Source organism: Plecotus auritus (assembly GCF_963455305.1).
Source record: "Plecotus auritus genome assembly, chromosome: 1".
In the NCBI taxonomy this organism is placed as follows: Eukaryota; Metazoa; Chordata; class Mammalia; order Chiroptera; family Vespertilionidae; genus Plecotus; species Plecotus auritus.
In genome coordinates this window covers 84,142,438-84,157,026 of record NC_137770.1, presented here as the reverse complement: position 1 = coordinate 84,157,026, position 14,589 = coordinate 84,142,438, and the positions used below count along the sequence as shown (strand labels likewise).

Here is a 14,589-nt window from a genome sequence, read left to right as displayed (position 1 = left end):
ATGCATCTTTATTTCTTTCCCACTAGTGCTGGGAATCCAGCCAAGGGCAGCAAACAGAAGAGTGATTTGCTGGAATTTTTATTTCTAGTGTAAGAGCAAGGATTCATCATTATCTCCAGAAAAGCATGAATTAAATAACCATCATAACAAAACAGAGTCACTTCATCCAAATTCTCAGGACTGCATAAACCCCAGAAGATGCAACGTCCTTTGCCCTTAGGAATATGTCTGAAAGACAGAGCATACACTAAAAAAGGATTATTAACTGTTTGCATCTCTCCATTTTCTCTTATTTTCTTTCTTTCTGACCTGTACTGGCATTTTCTTTTTCTATTTCCTTCCTCTTTGCTCACTAATTTTCATCTGCTTTCCATTTTTAATGAAATAAAGGCTCCTAGAACTGCTAGCTCAAGAAGCCACTGTCTGACCATAAGCAGTGGTCACTGGACTCTAGGAAGAAAGCTGGCTTTAATTGAAATCAGGGTTTCCTTCTGACTCTGGGCATGTAGATGCAAGAAGAAGAGTGGAGTGGGAGCATGGACTGTGAGTTTCCTCCAGGAAGAGATTTGGATCCTCCTTTAGTGACCTCAGACTTCACAGCTCTGTTACAAAGAATAAGAATAGAATGATTATCTATTGGGTCCAGGAAAAATAAAATTAAGAATGGAGTGAATGAGCTCTGTGCTCTATTTCTTTGGATTAACAGATATTTCTTACTTGTTATTTCAAAAAGGGAATATATTGGAACATGACAGTGTTTCTGTTTAACTATTATATAAGTAGCATGTCCCCATGCTATGTTTCTCTTTGCAAGCAGGTGTCAGCCTCACACAGCCTTTCTCTTCGGAAATCCATATTCCTAAGAAAAGTGGCCCTCTTACTTACCCTTTCCTTGGTTTAAACAATCAATTTCTTTCATTTTAAGCATGCAAAAACAGCAGGAAACAGTCACCCAGATATTGGAAATAGAGTCGTGCAAAGGTACTTGAAAAATGGCCAAACCAAGGACCATGTGAAGGGGTGACAAATGTTAAGGTGGGAGAATGGGGAGGGCAGATTAAGTCCTGTGGGTCACACTGAACAGATGTTAAGTGTTGGATTCAAGTTGGGTCTCTAAAAGACACAGTTATGACACTAATTCAAGAAGCGGTGGACATGGCCTTATCAAAGGGTCTTTTGTTTCTTCCAGGCAAAGGAAGTTGAGGCATCAGCAAGCAGCTATCGTGTCCTGGGAAAAGTTCTCAGTGTAAACCATTGATATCCACCTTGTCCACTAATAGGTTAAGTGTCTTGTTTTTTACCTCAGGCAAGAGACTTCTCTGAGCCTTGGCTTTCTAATTTTTATGATAGAAAAAAATAACTGCCTTGTCTACCCAAAGTAGGAAAAAATTGAGATTTTGTACATAAAACAGTTTGTAGACAGTAAAGCACTATTTAAATGTAGAATGTAGAATAAAATATATAAAGGCAAATATAGAATAGAGTTATGAATAAAAAAGAAGCCAGTGCTCAAAATATAAGAAACTTCAATTAATCATTTCTATAGATTTTTCTCAATATACTACACCACGATTTTTTTCTCTCCTGTGTTCAATGTTAGTCATGTGGAATTGTAACACACTTAGGGTTTATTTCACAAAAACTTCCCAACCTGGAGAGAGAACCATATAAGGTCCTGTTGAAGGAGGGGAAGAGAGTCCTTTCCTAGCTTTTACATTGTACCATTAATAGACAGATATAAGCCACTTGCAAACTCCAGGTGCTAAACAAATAGACATATTAATCTTCAACAACCCTTCCTTTCCAATCTGATGTGCTTAGTACCACTATATCCCAAGAGTGTATTTGATTCCATAACCTCGCCTCTTAGTTCATAAATTGAGACGGCTAAAGTTTGCCATGTTGTGGTCAGTTTGCACTGGTTTGGGCCAGACACATAAAATTCATTGCATTTATGTTTTATCTCATGTTAAACTTACATAATTTAAATTAGAAATGCAAACATTACTGAAAGAACTTATGTTGGAAAAGCAGAAATATTGTTTTATATCTTGATGTTGACATTTGATCAGAAGTCTTCAAATCAGATTAAGAATAAATTCATTAATTTTTCCCTCTATGCTTTCTAATGTTAGGAAAGACCAGAGGAATTCAAATTTTTTATTTTCCCATGACTCATCCCCACCTGTGGAGTTTTGTGCTATATATTCCCTGCCTTGTCTGTTCTTTTTGTTAAAAATTCTCCTCATCCCCCCCTACTTTTTTTTTTTGCTGAGGCTTTCAATTTGCAATACCTTGAACTGGCAGAGAAGTAGAAGGGGTTGAACTCTCAACCTTTGAAATCTCTTAATACTTGCTGAGTGGTCAAGGAGCAAAGTAGAAAAGACTGCTGATTGAACTTTACCCCATTTGTTTTTTGTTTTGTTTTGTTTTTTTAATTTTTTCTTTATTGATTAAGGTATTACATATGTATCCTTATCGCCCCATGGCCCCCACCTCCACCCCCCACCTCCACTCATGCCCTCACCCCCCTGTTGTCTGTGTCCATTGTTTAGACTTCTATGCATGCATAGAAGTCCTTTGGTTGATTTCTCTCTCTTACCCCCATCCTCCCCTACCTTCCCTCTGAGGTTTGAACTTTACCCCATTTGGAAAAGCCTTTGCCACTATAGCTCAGTGGTCGGCAAACTCATTAGTCAACAGAGTCAAATATCAACAGTACAACGATTGAAATTTCTTTTGAGAGCTGAAAACCGACTTCTGCGCATGGGCCACGAAGTTTCAGTCGCACTGTATGTGCGTGCCCGCACATGGTATTTTGTGGAAGAGCCACACCCAAGGGGCCAAAGAGCCGCATGTGGCTCGTGAGCTGCAGTTTGCCGACCACTGCTATAGCTCAGACATCCATGTTTTAAAGACGTATTTATTTTCCTAAAAAGTAAAAATATTTTGGAACACATTCCAAAAAAGTTAGGCCAAATTTCTGTACTTAGTGGTTAGCTTGGAGAATTTTTAGACCTGCTTTAAAATCAAGTACTTTTGTATAATGTATTTAATAAAGATAAAAAATGATTTTATTTTAGATTTATTGTGTTGTCTGTTGTATTCTTCTTGCTGTTTTTTCAAGGTATTTTACAGTTATAAATAGACATCATTGCTCTCACTCTTAAGGCAGCAATTTCTGGGTGAAATTATTCAGGGAAGCCAAGACACAATCTTAATATGGTTATAAATTAGTCATCCCTTAAGATCAACAATCTGTTCATGAACAGAGAGGTGCTGACAACTCCCCACCCACTTCCGGGTCTGTCTTTCAGAAAATTTATAGATGCAAAAAAATATTGGAAGCTGTGAAAGGCCCCATTCTACCAGATTTTGTGTCATTCTTTCCTGGGACCAAGGTGGGACAGTCATTTTATTCCTGTCTTGTCTAACATTAAATAAAAACTGTGAACAGTGGGACTATTACCTCTTCTTGGTGAGCTTGTTTCCACTATACTCTTCACAGTTCACAATCATACTAAGTGAACTTCTTTTCCATTACTTTTAATTCTTTCCATTTCCCACCCCTACTGGTGGATTTCCTCCTGCTTGCAGAAACTTGAAGATGATGTCCTTACAGCGTTCTCTCCAGTATCCTCAAATGATCCAGATATAAATATTTTAGTGCCTTCGCCAGTGACTTTCAGAAGGCATGAAAGTGCCTGCACTAGTCCCTTATTTATAAAGCTGTCTGATCTATAGCGCAATACTAGCTATTGGATTCTCCCATAACAGTTGACACGGAGAAAAAGAGAAGATTACAAAGAGAACTATTTAAATTGAAAAGGAGGGAGGAGACGGAGGATGGAGAGGAATCGCAGAGAGAGGGCGGAGCTAGCTCAGCACATAAAATCGCACAAGAGAAGGAAGCACGTTTGTGTGTGCCTGAGCCACTCTCCTGCGACCAGGAGAGATGGGGCAGTCTGTGCCGTGAGCACGGAGATCAGAAGAGGGAAAACAAGGACAAGAAGACAGGCGAGACAGAAGAGGACATCTGGAAAAATCGGAAGGCAGAAGCCCAGGAGAGGAAAAGAAACCCACAGCAGGTGGAAACAAGATCCAGAGCAAACCAGTCGGATCCACAGTTGTTTTCCTTCAAGAGAAGTGGCGGAGGATTGCCCTTTTCCCCTTCAGTTAATGAAAAGTACTTTTATCCCCCTGAAAGAAAAGGCTAAGGGGAGTCAAAAATCTGTGTTCTTAAGGGGAGAGCTGAGGGAAATCCAGACTCTCTTTTTTAAGCGTCTGAAATAAGCCACTGCCTGGTATACATTGCAGAACCATCCTGTTTTCCGAAGATCTACATCCCTCCCAGGAGAATTCCAGCCGGAGTAGCTGGTACAGTTTTATTTTTGTATTTAAATATATATGTCTCTTCTTTCTCCTCCCTTTTAGCAACACTTTCCTTGTTCATAAGCACGAGTGACAAGGAAGTGTCTATGTAGAGTAGAACTATTTTCAATTTTCTCTTTTATCTGCCTGTGTCTTTTTAAGAGGGAAGGGGTGGTTCTTATATTGGAAAAGGACATTTTAATTGGAAAGGCTCGCTCTATAAATATATTTACACCCATTCGCATTTAGAAAGAGAGATATCTTTCGGAGGTTGAAATCCTACTGAGAAAGATGGAAAAAGGAGCCAGGCACCGAACCAACGCTGAAAAGAACCACCCAGGGGGGAGCCAGTCAGAGACTGGGTCTGGAGAGGGCGGAGTAGCCCTGAAGAAGGAGATTGGATTGGTCAGTGCTTGCGGTATCATTGTAGGTGAGTATAATACCCTCTCCCACCACCCACTTCCCTCCCTCCCTTCACCCCCCCCCCCATCTTCGTGGTCCTCTTGCAGAAACTTAACCCTTCTAAAATGCTATTTATGTTTCCTATTCTCTTAGAAAATGAGTGTCAGTCACCTGTGCTGCAACCTACTCCTTGCTAGTCAAGGTTTGTCCAAACCAAGCTGAATAGTTTTGTCCAATGCTCATAGACTAGGCAAATAGGGATCACACACCTGGCCGCTGGTCAGCATTGCCTGAGAGCATGTTGAAAAAAATACATCTTTGGGCTCCCCACTTGAAGGTTCTCATTCAGTAGGCTTCAGGTGGGGCTAGGGAACCTGAATCTTAACAAGCTTTATGCAGCCAGCTCCTCAGCAGACTCTGGACTCGCTTTTGAGGCATAATAAAAATAGCTACAACGGCCGTAATAACACTTTGCCTTCCTATAGCTTTTCCACTTTATGCACTTTGCGAAGTAAATGTGACAGGGCTCTTATTCCCTTTCACAGATGAGGAAATAACTTATGCAAGAAGAGACAGATTGCGTCTTTTTATAAGTGTATAGTTTGCACTTTTCTCTAGTTGCCTAGTAAAGTCCCCTGTCTCCTAAGCCTGTGGGTTCTTTTTTTTAATTTTTTTTTTTTATTTTTATTGATTTCAGAGAGGAAGGGAGAGGGAGAGAGAGATAGAAACATCAATGATGAGAGAGAATCATTGATCAGCTGCCTCCTGCATGTCCCCCACTGGGGATCAAGCCCGCAACCTGGGCATGTGCCCTTGACCAGAATCGAACCCGGGACCCTTTAGTCCGCTGGCTGATACTCTATCCACTGAGCCAAAACAGCTAGGGCAGCCTGTGGGTTCTTGAAAGGAATTGGGAGTAACTAGAATGTGGAGTCAGAGAGGAACTGATGGGTAAAGTGCACCCCAGGTTAGAGGCTTTGAAGGTGGGGAGCCTGGGTGTCCCAGAGAGTGCAGTGAAGGCCACTTCAACCCCCTAACTATACTCAGCAGAGCGTCCCAAGTACAGCTTCATCTCTAGAAAACACATCCTCCTCTTTCCAGAGAGGCTCTGCATTTGGCTGGGCAATGGTGCATTACTGTCGTCACTTCAGGGGGCGAGAGTTTCTCCTGCTGTCTTTGGCAGAGGGCTTTACCTTCTCCCCATGGAAACGGGTGCGAGACAGACAAGCTGGGTATACTGCATCATCTTGTTGTTAACCCCCCCACCCCATTTATTTTTAGAGAGAGTGGAAGGGAGGGAGGGAGAGAAAGAAAGAAACATCAATGTGTTGTCTCTCCCCCTCCCCCTCCACGCCCTGCCAAGTATGTGCCCTCCACCAGAATTCAAACCCAAGACCATTCGGTGCACGGGTCCATGCTCTAACCACTGGGCACACCTGCCAGGGCTCTCCAGAGTTCTTTTTGACACCTCATTGTGTCATGGTGCCCACGAACCAATTTCTCTGGATGACCCGATGGTCCATTTATTAGCACAGAGACATTTTTGGCACCTGTGCAATAGTGACACTGGAGAACACCCTTGAAATAAAATAAAATCAGTACAGTATTCAGATAATCCTCTTCACCTCTACACCCAGACTTCAGTGATATTGTTATCTCCACCCTGCTTTTAAAATAGAATTCCACTTTATCTAATTCTCTGACTCTGGGAGGTTTTCCAGGTATCTACAGTTATAAGAAAAGCAATGTTATTTTAAAAATTATAGTAATGATCTGAATCTCTCATTACCCTTTCTTTGCCTCTCCTTAATCCCAATTGCTCTAAAAAATGAGATCAGCAAAGTACTCCATTTGTACAGCACGTGCCAATTTGTGTCATATAAATAGCAGAGCCTGTTACCTCTTTCACCAGTTTGACTGATAGGATTAAGCACTTTCCTCCCTTTGGGAAGGTTCTGATTCATACACAGATGTGCACACCCACATGCACACAGGCACAACTGCCTTCTTCCTGCCTCAGCTTTGCTCACCCACACCTACATATGTGGAGGTTTTCAAGGGCGGGGGATATTTTCCTGTATACTCAGATTGGTTTATCTCTTTCTTTAACATTTTTCTAAGACTATGAGAAATGTGAGTGTTCAGGTATAAAAAGTACAACTTGAGTGAATGTTACTACTGACTTATCCACAACCTCATGGATGGCAGTATGGTGAAAAGAGATGTGATTTCAGAGAAATCTGGCTATTTTTCCAAAGTGAGAGAATCCTTTTAGTTACTAGGCACTATTCTACATCTAAGCTAGGATGAGATGCAAATTTCCCTTTTAGGATGATATGGGGGCAAAATCCTTTCGGTTGTTGAGTTACAAGTGTGCTTAACAGCTGCCTTATCCTTCTCTAGAGGAGTTTCTGAGTGGATGATAGTTATTCAAGTTTTATCAAGACCAAATGCAAAAAATAAATGCATTTTCTACACAGAATTCAGTGTTCAACATCAACTCTATGGAAGAAATAGAATTAGAAGGCAAAAAGAGAAAGGAAATTTCCTAAGTGAATCAGATAATGCGGTATGTGAAAGTAGCAATTGCCTCAAGTCTATCTATCTCATACCCAATTGACTTAGAGGGATAAGTGAAAGTATATTTCATACAAGCTCATAAAACTTCATTCACAATCATCACTGATGATCTAAAGTACAGGGGGCCCCCCAAAAAATGTATACACACTTTGAATGATTATATATAGTCAGTGTTTATTAACATTTAAGTGAGTTATCAGCTGTTAAAGTGTATGTATATTTTCTGGGACACCCTATAAAAATAACAGAATGGCAGATGCTATAGGAATATATAATGAACTAATAGAAGACTCATGCCCTAGAGTCTCTTAGGGAGATGAAATTCATATGCATTAAACAGAGAACATTGAACATGCATTATATAATTGAGTTGTGTAAGAGATGAAGGAAGGCAAAGTTAGGTGAATGGTGGAAGCACAAAGAGAGAGAGGTTCTCACCCAGAACTAGATTAAAAAGCATCTTGAAGGATGTGAAAAAGATGGAGTAGAGAAGATGATTTGGGGAGATTTTGTAGGTAAAGGGGCAATAACCTGTTATTTTCTGGAGAGAAAAAAAACTGAACTGTTACTTCTTATTCATCTCTGAGTCTTTAGTGTTTAGCAGAGTGTCTGACATAGAACAATTACTTAAATGATTATTGAATTTAATTGACTCTTGGACAAAAGTCTGAAGACAGTAATAAAAAGTGTTTATCTGAGGGGCTGTTGGGAAACTGGCTTGAAAATCTTTAAGATAGGAATAATTTCATCAGCCTGGACATTTAGGTTGTACTATTTTCTTTCTTTTTAATTCTCACCTGAGGCTATTTTTCCCCCATTGATTCTGGAGAAAGAGAGGAAAGAAAGAAACATCGATGTGAGAGAAACATGGATCAGTTGCTTCCCAAACGTGCCTTGACTGGGGATTGAGTCCAAAACCTGGGTATGTGCTCTCACCTGGAATCAAACTCACAACCCTTTGTTGCACTGGATGATGCTCTAACCACTGAGCACGCCAGCTAGGGCAGGTGGTACCATTTTCATTCTTTAACATCACCTTTGCCTTAAGCTAAACAAGCTATTGCTCTCCATGTACTTGGTTAAGAAAACCTGTTGGCAATAGATGAACTTAGATTTCTCCATGAATGTAAAGAGAATGTGAAGGAGCAGCAAAATCCATTTATTAATTATACCAAAGCTACTGTTAATAGCTTCCATTATGAAACACTTATTATATGCCAGGTACTCATCCAATTACCTAACATACATTATCTTATTTATCCCTCACAATAACCCTGAGGTAGACACTTATTAACCCTTCCTCCAGATAAGAAAATAGAGGTTCAGAGGGAGAAAGTCCCAAGGTGGTGAAGGTCACACAGCTGAAAAGTATGGAAGCCAAGATTCAAACCTAAAGCTTATCTGAATCCTGAATCAAGCTCTTAAGCATTATTCTCTGCTATTTCTGTTTTTATGTCCTAAAAAGTGTGTTTTCCTTTAGACTCTGGGCAGATGTCCTTATCATTTTTATAGATGAAGCAGTTAGTGTTGTATTCCCAGTGAGGAAGTGTCCCAGTGTAAAGGGATGTTGGGCAATCAGCTGGGGTGGAAGAAGGTAATATTCCTCGTGCAATCACAGGAAGACTTGGAGGGAGGTGTGTTGCTCAGCTGCTATAGGATCTGGCCAGCACAGAAAACGTTCCCATGAACTCTCCCACAGGCTCATCATTCCTCTCAGGACCAGCAGTCTTCCCAACCATCAAAGAGAGGCCCAGAGTTCCTGGCTGTTTACATCATTTTATACCAGTTACATATTTAGGTACATGCCTAGAATCTAGGTCTGAAGGCCACCAGGCCAATTGCAGAGCCTAAAGAAAAATATTCATACTATGTTCGACCGTTCTGTTTTTAGTACAGTGTGTGTTTATGGGGGAACTTGATCTTATTTGCTGCAGAGCAATACTGGATGTGGGTCGCTACTAGACCGCTGTCTCCCAACCAAAAAGATGTTTAAAAACAGTATTTATTGAGCTCTAACTAAATGCTGCTTCCTGTGCTTTAAACTCCGTATGTATATTACCTTATTTAATCCTGACCACAATCCCGTGGAAGTAGATATTATAACTATCTCTATTTTAAATATGGGGAAGAGCTGGTAATTTGCCCAAGGTCACACAACTGATTACTGTGGTGGTCTGACTCCATGGCCAAAGCTCTTAGCCATTCCCCATTTCTCACTGGTAACCAAGAGGGGAGGGAGAGAGGCTGGTGTGTATTGTGTGGTGGAAGAATGGACAATGGAAGACCATAACCTAGAGGTTGGAGTCTGGAAAGATCATAGATGTTTCTGATACGGAAAAATTTGGAGAAAAACTTTTTTTAAGGCTATTTGTCAATAAAAAAGTTTGGCTATAATTATAACCATACTGCAATGTCACTGAGCTAATTTGGAAAATTTTCAAGCCCAAAAGATTTTCAGACCCATGTGTTTTACACCACTTTAGAAGATTTTGCATTTTAGAGTCTAATAGAGTCTAATAGGATATATTAGCTTTCTAATCGCCAAAATGTCTATTGGATGTTAACCAGGGGGATGGAGTGTGAAAACTGCTTCTTGAGTTTTTACTTCAATTATTTTTTCATACATGGAGAGATTAGCATTTGGTTCTTTCAGCATGAAAACATGTTTAAAAATCTGATTGTTCTTAAGGGAAAGTCTGAGACGGAAGGCAACAAGGAGGCTTGTCAAAACAAACACATCTTGGTGGATAGAGAAAGGCTACACCCAACAGCGTAATAATAATAAGTAGCTACCATTTGCTGAGCACTACTATGCATCAGACATGTAGTACCTGATCAGTGCTTTAAGCATAGTCTTATCTAATTCCATGAAATAAGTAGTGTTATTAAAAGGAAGGGTTTGAGTGAATAAGTAATTGGGCAAAGGCAGAGTTAGGATTCTCACCCAGGTCATTGAACTCTGAGGCTACTGGGCTTAACCAAAATGCTTCACAACATGGAACTCAGGGTGGCTAGAGCCAGGAATCCTGTTACATGCTTCTTGCCCCCAGCAACTAGGGCACTCAAGGATCAATCTGTGGCCTACTACTGGCAGGGCTACAATATGTTCTCTCAAAAAGCAGAGTTATACAGATGAGTGACTAGCAGAAGATGATAAGGTTGGGGAAATAAAGTAGGAACCCAGCAGGTAAACAATTGTGTCTACCTTCATCCTCCTGAAAGCAGGAGATAAATCTCCCATGTGAAAGGTTACCTCCCTGCACCAGAAGGGGGAAGGACATTCTAATCACCAGAGACAAGGAATTTGGGGCTGAGAAATTTGTGCAAACCATCCCTTATTGTCCTAGTCACCTCTTTAACATTTACTATGCCTAGCCCAAACCCCTAGGTCTGGTCAATTCCTCACAAATTTATTGTCCAAAAGGTATAAAAGCTCCCTGCTCTGGTCATTTCTTCAGGTCATTATTCTCTTGTCAAGGCTACCACGTACATACAAAAATTAATACAATTTGTGTGTTTTTCTCCTGTTTTTAAAAAATGTGTCTAAGAAGCAGAACTAAACAGCCCATTTTATTTAGAAAAACAACAGAAACATCCGTACCCAGATCAGATGATCTTCTTGGAGAGGCTGGCCCCATATAGTATATTACTTTTCTGAATCGGCTCCTTGCAGCAGTGTAGAGGGACAGGGCAGACTAGTTGGGGCTGCTCAGGTTGCCTGGCTACCAAGGTTTTCTGCTTTCCTCTGAGGGTTAATCCAGCAACATGGCTGCCTACTAAGAAATGCCTCAGGAATTTCTGTTGTTTTGTTGTTGTTATAGTTTGGAGTGGTGAGGGGGTGTTTTTTTTGTTTTTTTTTTTTTTTTAAAGGCAGGCATGAGCAAATAATTTTAAGAATATATTCTGAGCTACCTAAAACAATAATAATTCAGAAGCAGGGCCCTAGAAACTGTTCCATTCCAATTTTTAACTCCTGGTTGAGCATACAGAGCAAGAAGGACCATCCTTGTTCCTCTCCCAGAACGTACCTATAGAGAAGTCACCGCCACCCACGGGTGACTTGGAAATGGCAAGTTGCAGCCTGTTCCCTGGCACAGGGATGGGAGCTGCTGGTCGTAGGATTCAAGATCTGTCCATAGTTTCACATTCAACAAACCCTTATTGAGCACATTATATGCGAGGCCCTGGGCTGCTAGGTTCAATTCCTGATCAGAGCACATGCCCAGTGTGCGGGCTCGATTCCCAGTGGGGTGTGTGCTGGGAAGCAGCCAATCAATGATTCTGATCATTGATGTTTCTATCTCTTCCTCTCTGAAATCAATAAAAAAATATATTTTTTAAAATAAGTGAAATTATCCTTCAAATCTATTTTAAGCTGTTTTATTTATAGAAGAAATAAAGTGTGAGCCAAAAAGCTTTATTGATTATATTTCATCCCTCATTCTTTGTCACAGTCACAAGTCTTCCCATTGGTTTGCTCCCTGCTTTAAATATTCTCACCATTAGCAGTGACTTCCAGGGAGAAGGTTTTACAATATGCCTTAAAGTATTCAGGGCAACCTCACACTGAACTGTGAAGGCAGATTACCCAGAGAGAGTACCACTGATGCAGATATATTACTGTACTTTTCTCAACTATATATAGATTTTTAAAGGTGCCTTTTTGTACATCTTTGAAATACATAAATGCTTTAGCTGCTTCTTTAGAGTACAATTCTGCCTAGGGTGTTTAGTAAGCAACTGATATAGGCAGATCAGGTTGCCTTAGGGAAAAGGAGGCATTTGTTAAGTGGGGCCTGATGCTGGAAGTAGAAAGCGTATTATTATTTTTTCCATGACTTGTGTCAGTGAATGTGGAAAGGGAGGAAACATCCATAATACAGTAGAGGAGGAAGGACTTTGAGTATTGGGTTTGTAAACTGCTTCCTTATTTACAAGCTTTTAACCTGGGACAAGTTGATTATCAATTTACTTATCTGTAAAATGGAAGTTTCTCGTGGGATATTAAAATAAAGCTGGTGTCCTATGGTATATGTTCAATATATATTAGTTTTTTTCTCTCCTTAAGCTCATCCTCCACCCCACCCCCACGTCTGGTTCAGAAATTTCTATTAGACTGACCAGGTGATGAAAACTGGCCAGTTCAGCCCAAGTCCAACCTGCTTATCAACCAGCCAGTGCTTTTCCTTTTCTCTCTGTTGATTTGAGTCAACTTACTAATCAGCATTCATCTTGTGCTTCTCCTTTTCCAGGAAGCTTTTTTTGAATAGCCCATGCCAGAGACCTTTCCATTCCTAATACAATGTCTTGTCATATCTTGCAATTGACCTCATGCAACTTATGCTCTACCTGGTCTACGTGGTCAGCTCTGTGTCCACGTACATGTCTTCACTTCTCCACACAATTCCTTGATGACAGGGACTGTGTCTCATTTTCACATACCCACATATTCAGCCTGGCACGTGGTAAGTGCTTAGAAAGTATTTGTTGAATAATAGCGGTCAGTCAAAAACAAATCATCCACTGGGGATATGTTTCCCAACAATGTGAATATGCTTAATGCTGCTGAACTGTACACTTAAAAATGATTAAGATGGTAAATTTAATGTTATATATTTAACCATAGTAAAAAAAGTTTCAGCTTAAAAATGAGTTATACCCATGAACAATACATTTTTGTGCTTGAAAAACAAACACCCACATTAGTGAAATTTAAATTTGAAAAGGACAATCGTGGTTTTCCAGATGATGACGTTGAGGCATGGAAGTGGAGCAGAGTTTCTCAACCTCGGCACTAGTACCTTTTGGGGCAGATACTTCTTGGTCATGGAGGGCTATCCTGTGCATTGTAGGATGTTCAGCAGCATTCCTTGCCTCTGCCTACTAGATTCCAGTAGGGACAGCCAAAAGTGTCTCCAGACATTGCCAACTGTCCCCAAGGGGTGGGAGAAAGATGCAGAATTGCCCCTGGACGGGAACCACTGAGGTAGACAAAGCCTTTCACGGTTGGCGCCTGGTTCCCCAACCAGACAGGGAGACGCTAGAGGCCAGATGTAAATCTTTAATGGGCATATTTGAGGGCCCAGCACTCTTAGCCCCGCAGGCCAGGATGCCTGTCTTTCAGTGGCTGGTGGGTAGTGGCTGGCTCCCTCTATTTTGTTAAAAGTCCATGTGTGAACAAGTGCTTCCCAATTACCTTTTAAAGCAAGCATGTACAGAATGGGTGCACAATAAATACTGCTTGAGATGTAATTACATGTTGGCTGCCCACCTGAGGCATCTAAAAATTATACCTAGACAAGCAGACAAATGACTCAGAGGATACTTCATGGTCCTGGCTCTACAGTGCTATTTTGGAGCCAAACCTCAGATTCTTCTAGGGATGGTCTCTATTCCCACTGCTATAAATCCTAGCATTTCATAGAATATAAAGTGTTCCCACACAAATGTGATCTTTGATCCCCACAATAACCATGTGAGGTAGGCAGGGCAGAAACAATTTTTCCCATTCAGCAGATAAAGGAAGGGACTCTTAGAAAAAGTCAGGTCACATGGCGTATGAGTGACAAAGCAAGGATTCAATGGCTTCTTCGACTCTAAGTCTAGTGTCCTTTTCACTCTTCAGTAAGAAATTTTAGATAGCAGAGTCCTGCAGCACATTCCACATCTGTGTTCTGTGGTAGATGGCAACTCCTAGAGCATATGTCAGAGTCTTGACCTGCTCTCACCAGGGTGAGAGGCATGGTGAGCTTCCAGGCCTGCTGTCAGGATCAAAGCCCGGCTTCAACCTACACCCTGCTTCCACACTGCTCCCCGAGTCCTGAAAGTCCTCAGAGCCTCCCAGCCACTTTGAGGGAGAAGCGCAAAGAAGGTTCACCTCAGCTTTCTCTGGACGTTGTGAAAATGGACGGAACCTCCAAACCCTAGGAGGAGCTCTGGTTAGATTTCACGATTAGCATGAATTTGTAAGGAAGGCCAAAGCCTTTTGGATCTGAGGGTCTGTTGGGCATTAGAAGTCTGTAATTCCATGTCCTAGGAAATTATTTCATGGCTATAGCATTCCAGTGTGGACAGGCCTAGATGTGAGTAAAGCCTTTAATAGGAGTCACAGGTGGAGAAGTTAGGGGTTCTTCATAGCCAATGTAGATTTTCTCAATTCCAGCAATTTTTCTAGTGAAGACTTGCCCACTGATACAAATTGGCCCCCTTCTAATGGGGTGGTTTGCTTGGTTTTTC

The 14,589-nt window shown here is 41.0% G+C and overlaps 1 protein-coding gene across 1 annotated transcript in view; it reads left to right on the top strand.

The window, feature by feature from the left end:
• The first annotated feature begins 3,899 nt into the window (after positions 1 to 3,899).
• SLC7A8 (solute carrier family 7 member 8) overlaps positions 3,900 to 14,589 on the top strand; it is a 49,055-nt gene continuing 38,365 nt past the window's right edge. Inside the window, exons 1-2 of the mRNA XM_080651279.1 lie at positions 3,900 to 4,377; positions 4,621 to 4,801. Coding sequence (XP_080507405.1) covers positions 4,663 to 4,801 — 139 coding nt within the window. The 5' untranslated portion in view covers positions 3,900 to 4,377; positions 4,621 to 4,662. The remainder of the gene's footprint in view (positions 4,378 to 4,620; positions 4,802 to 14,589) is intronic.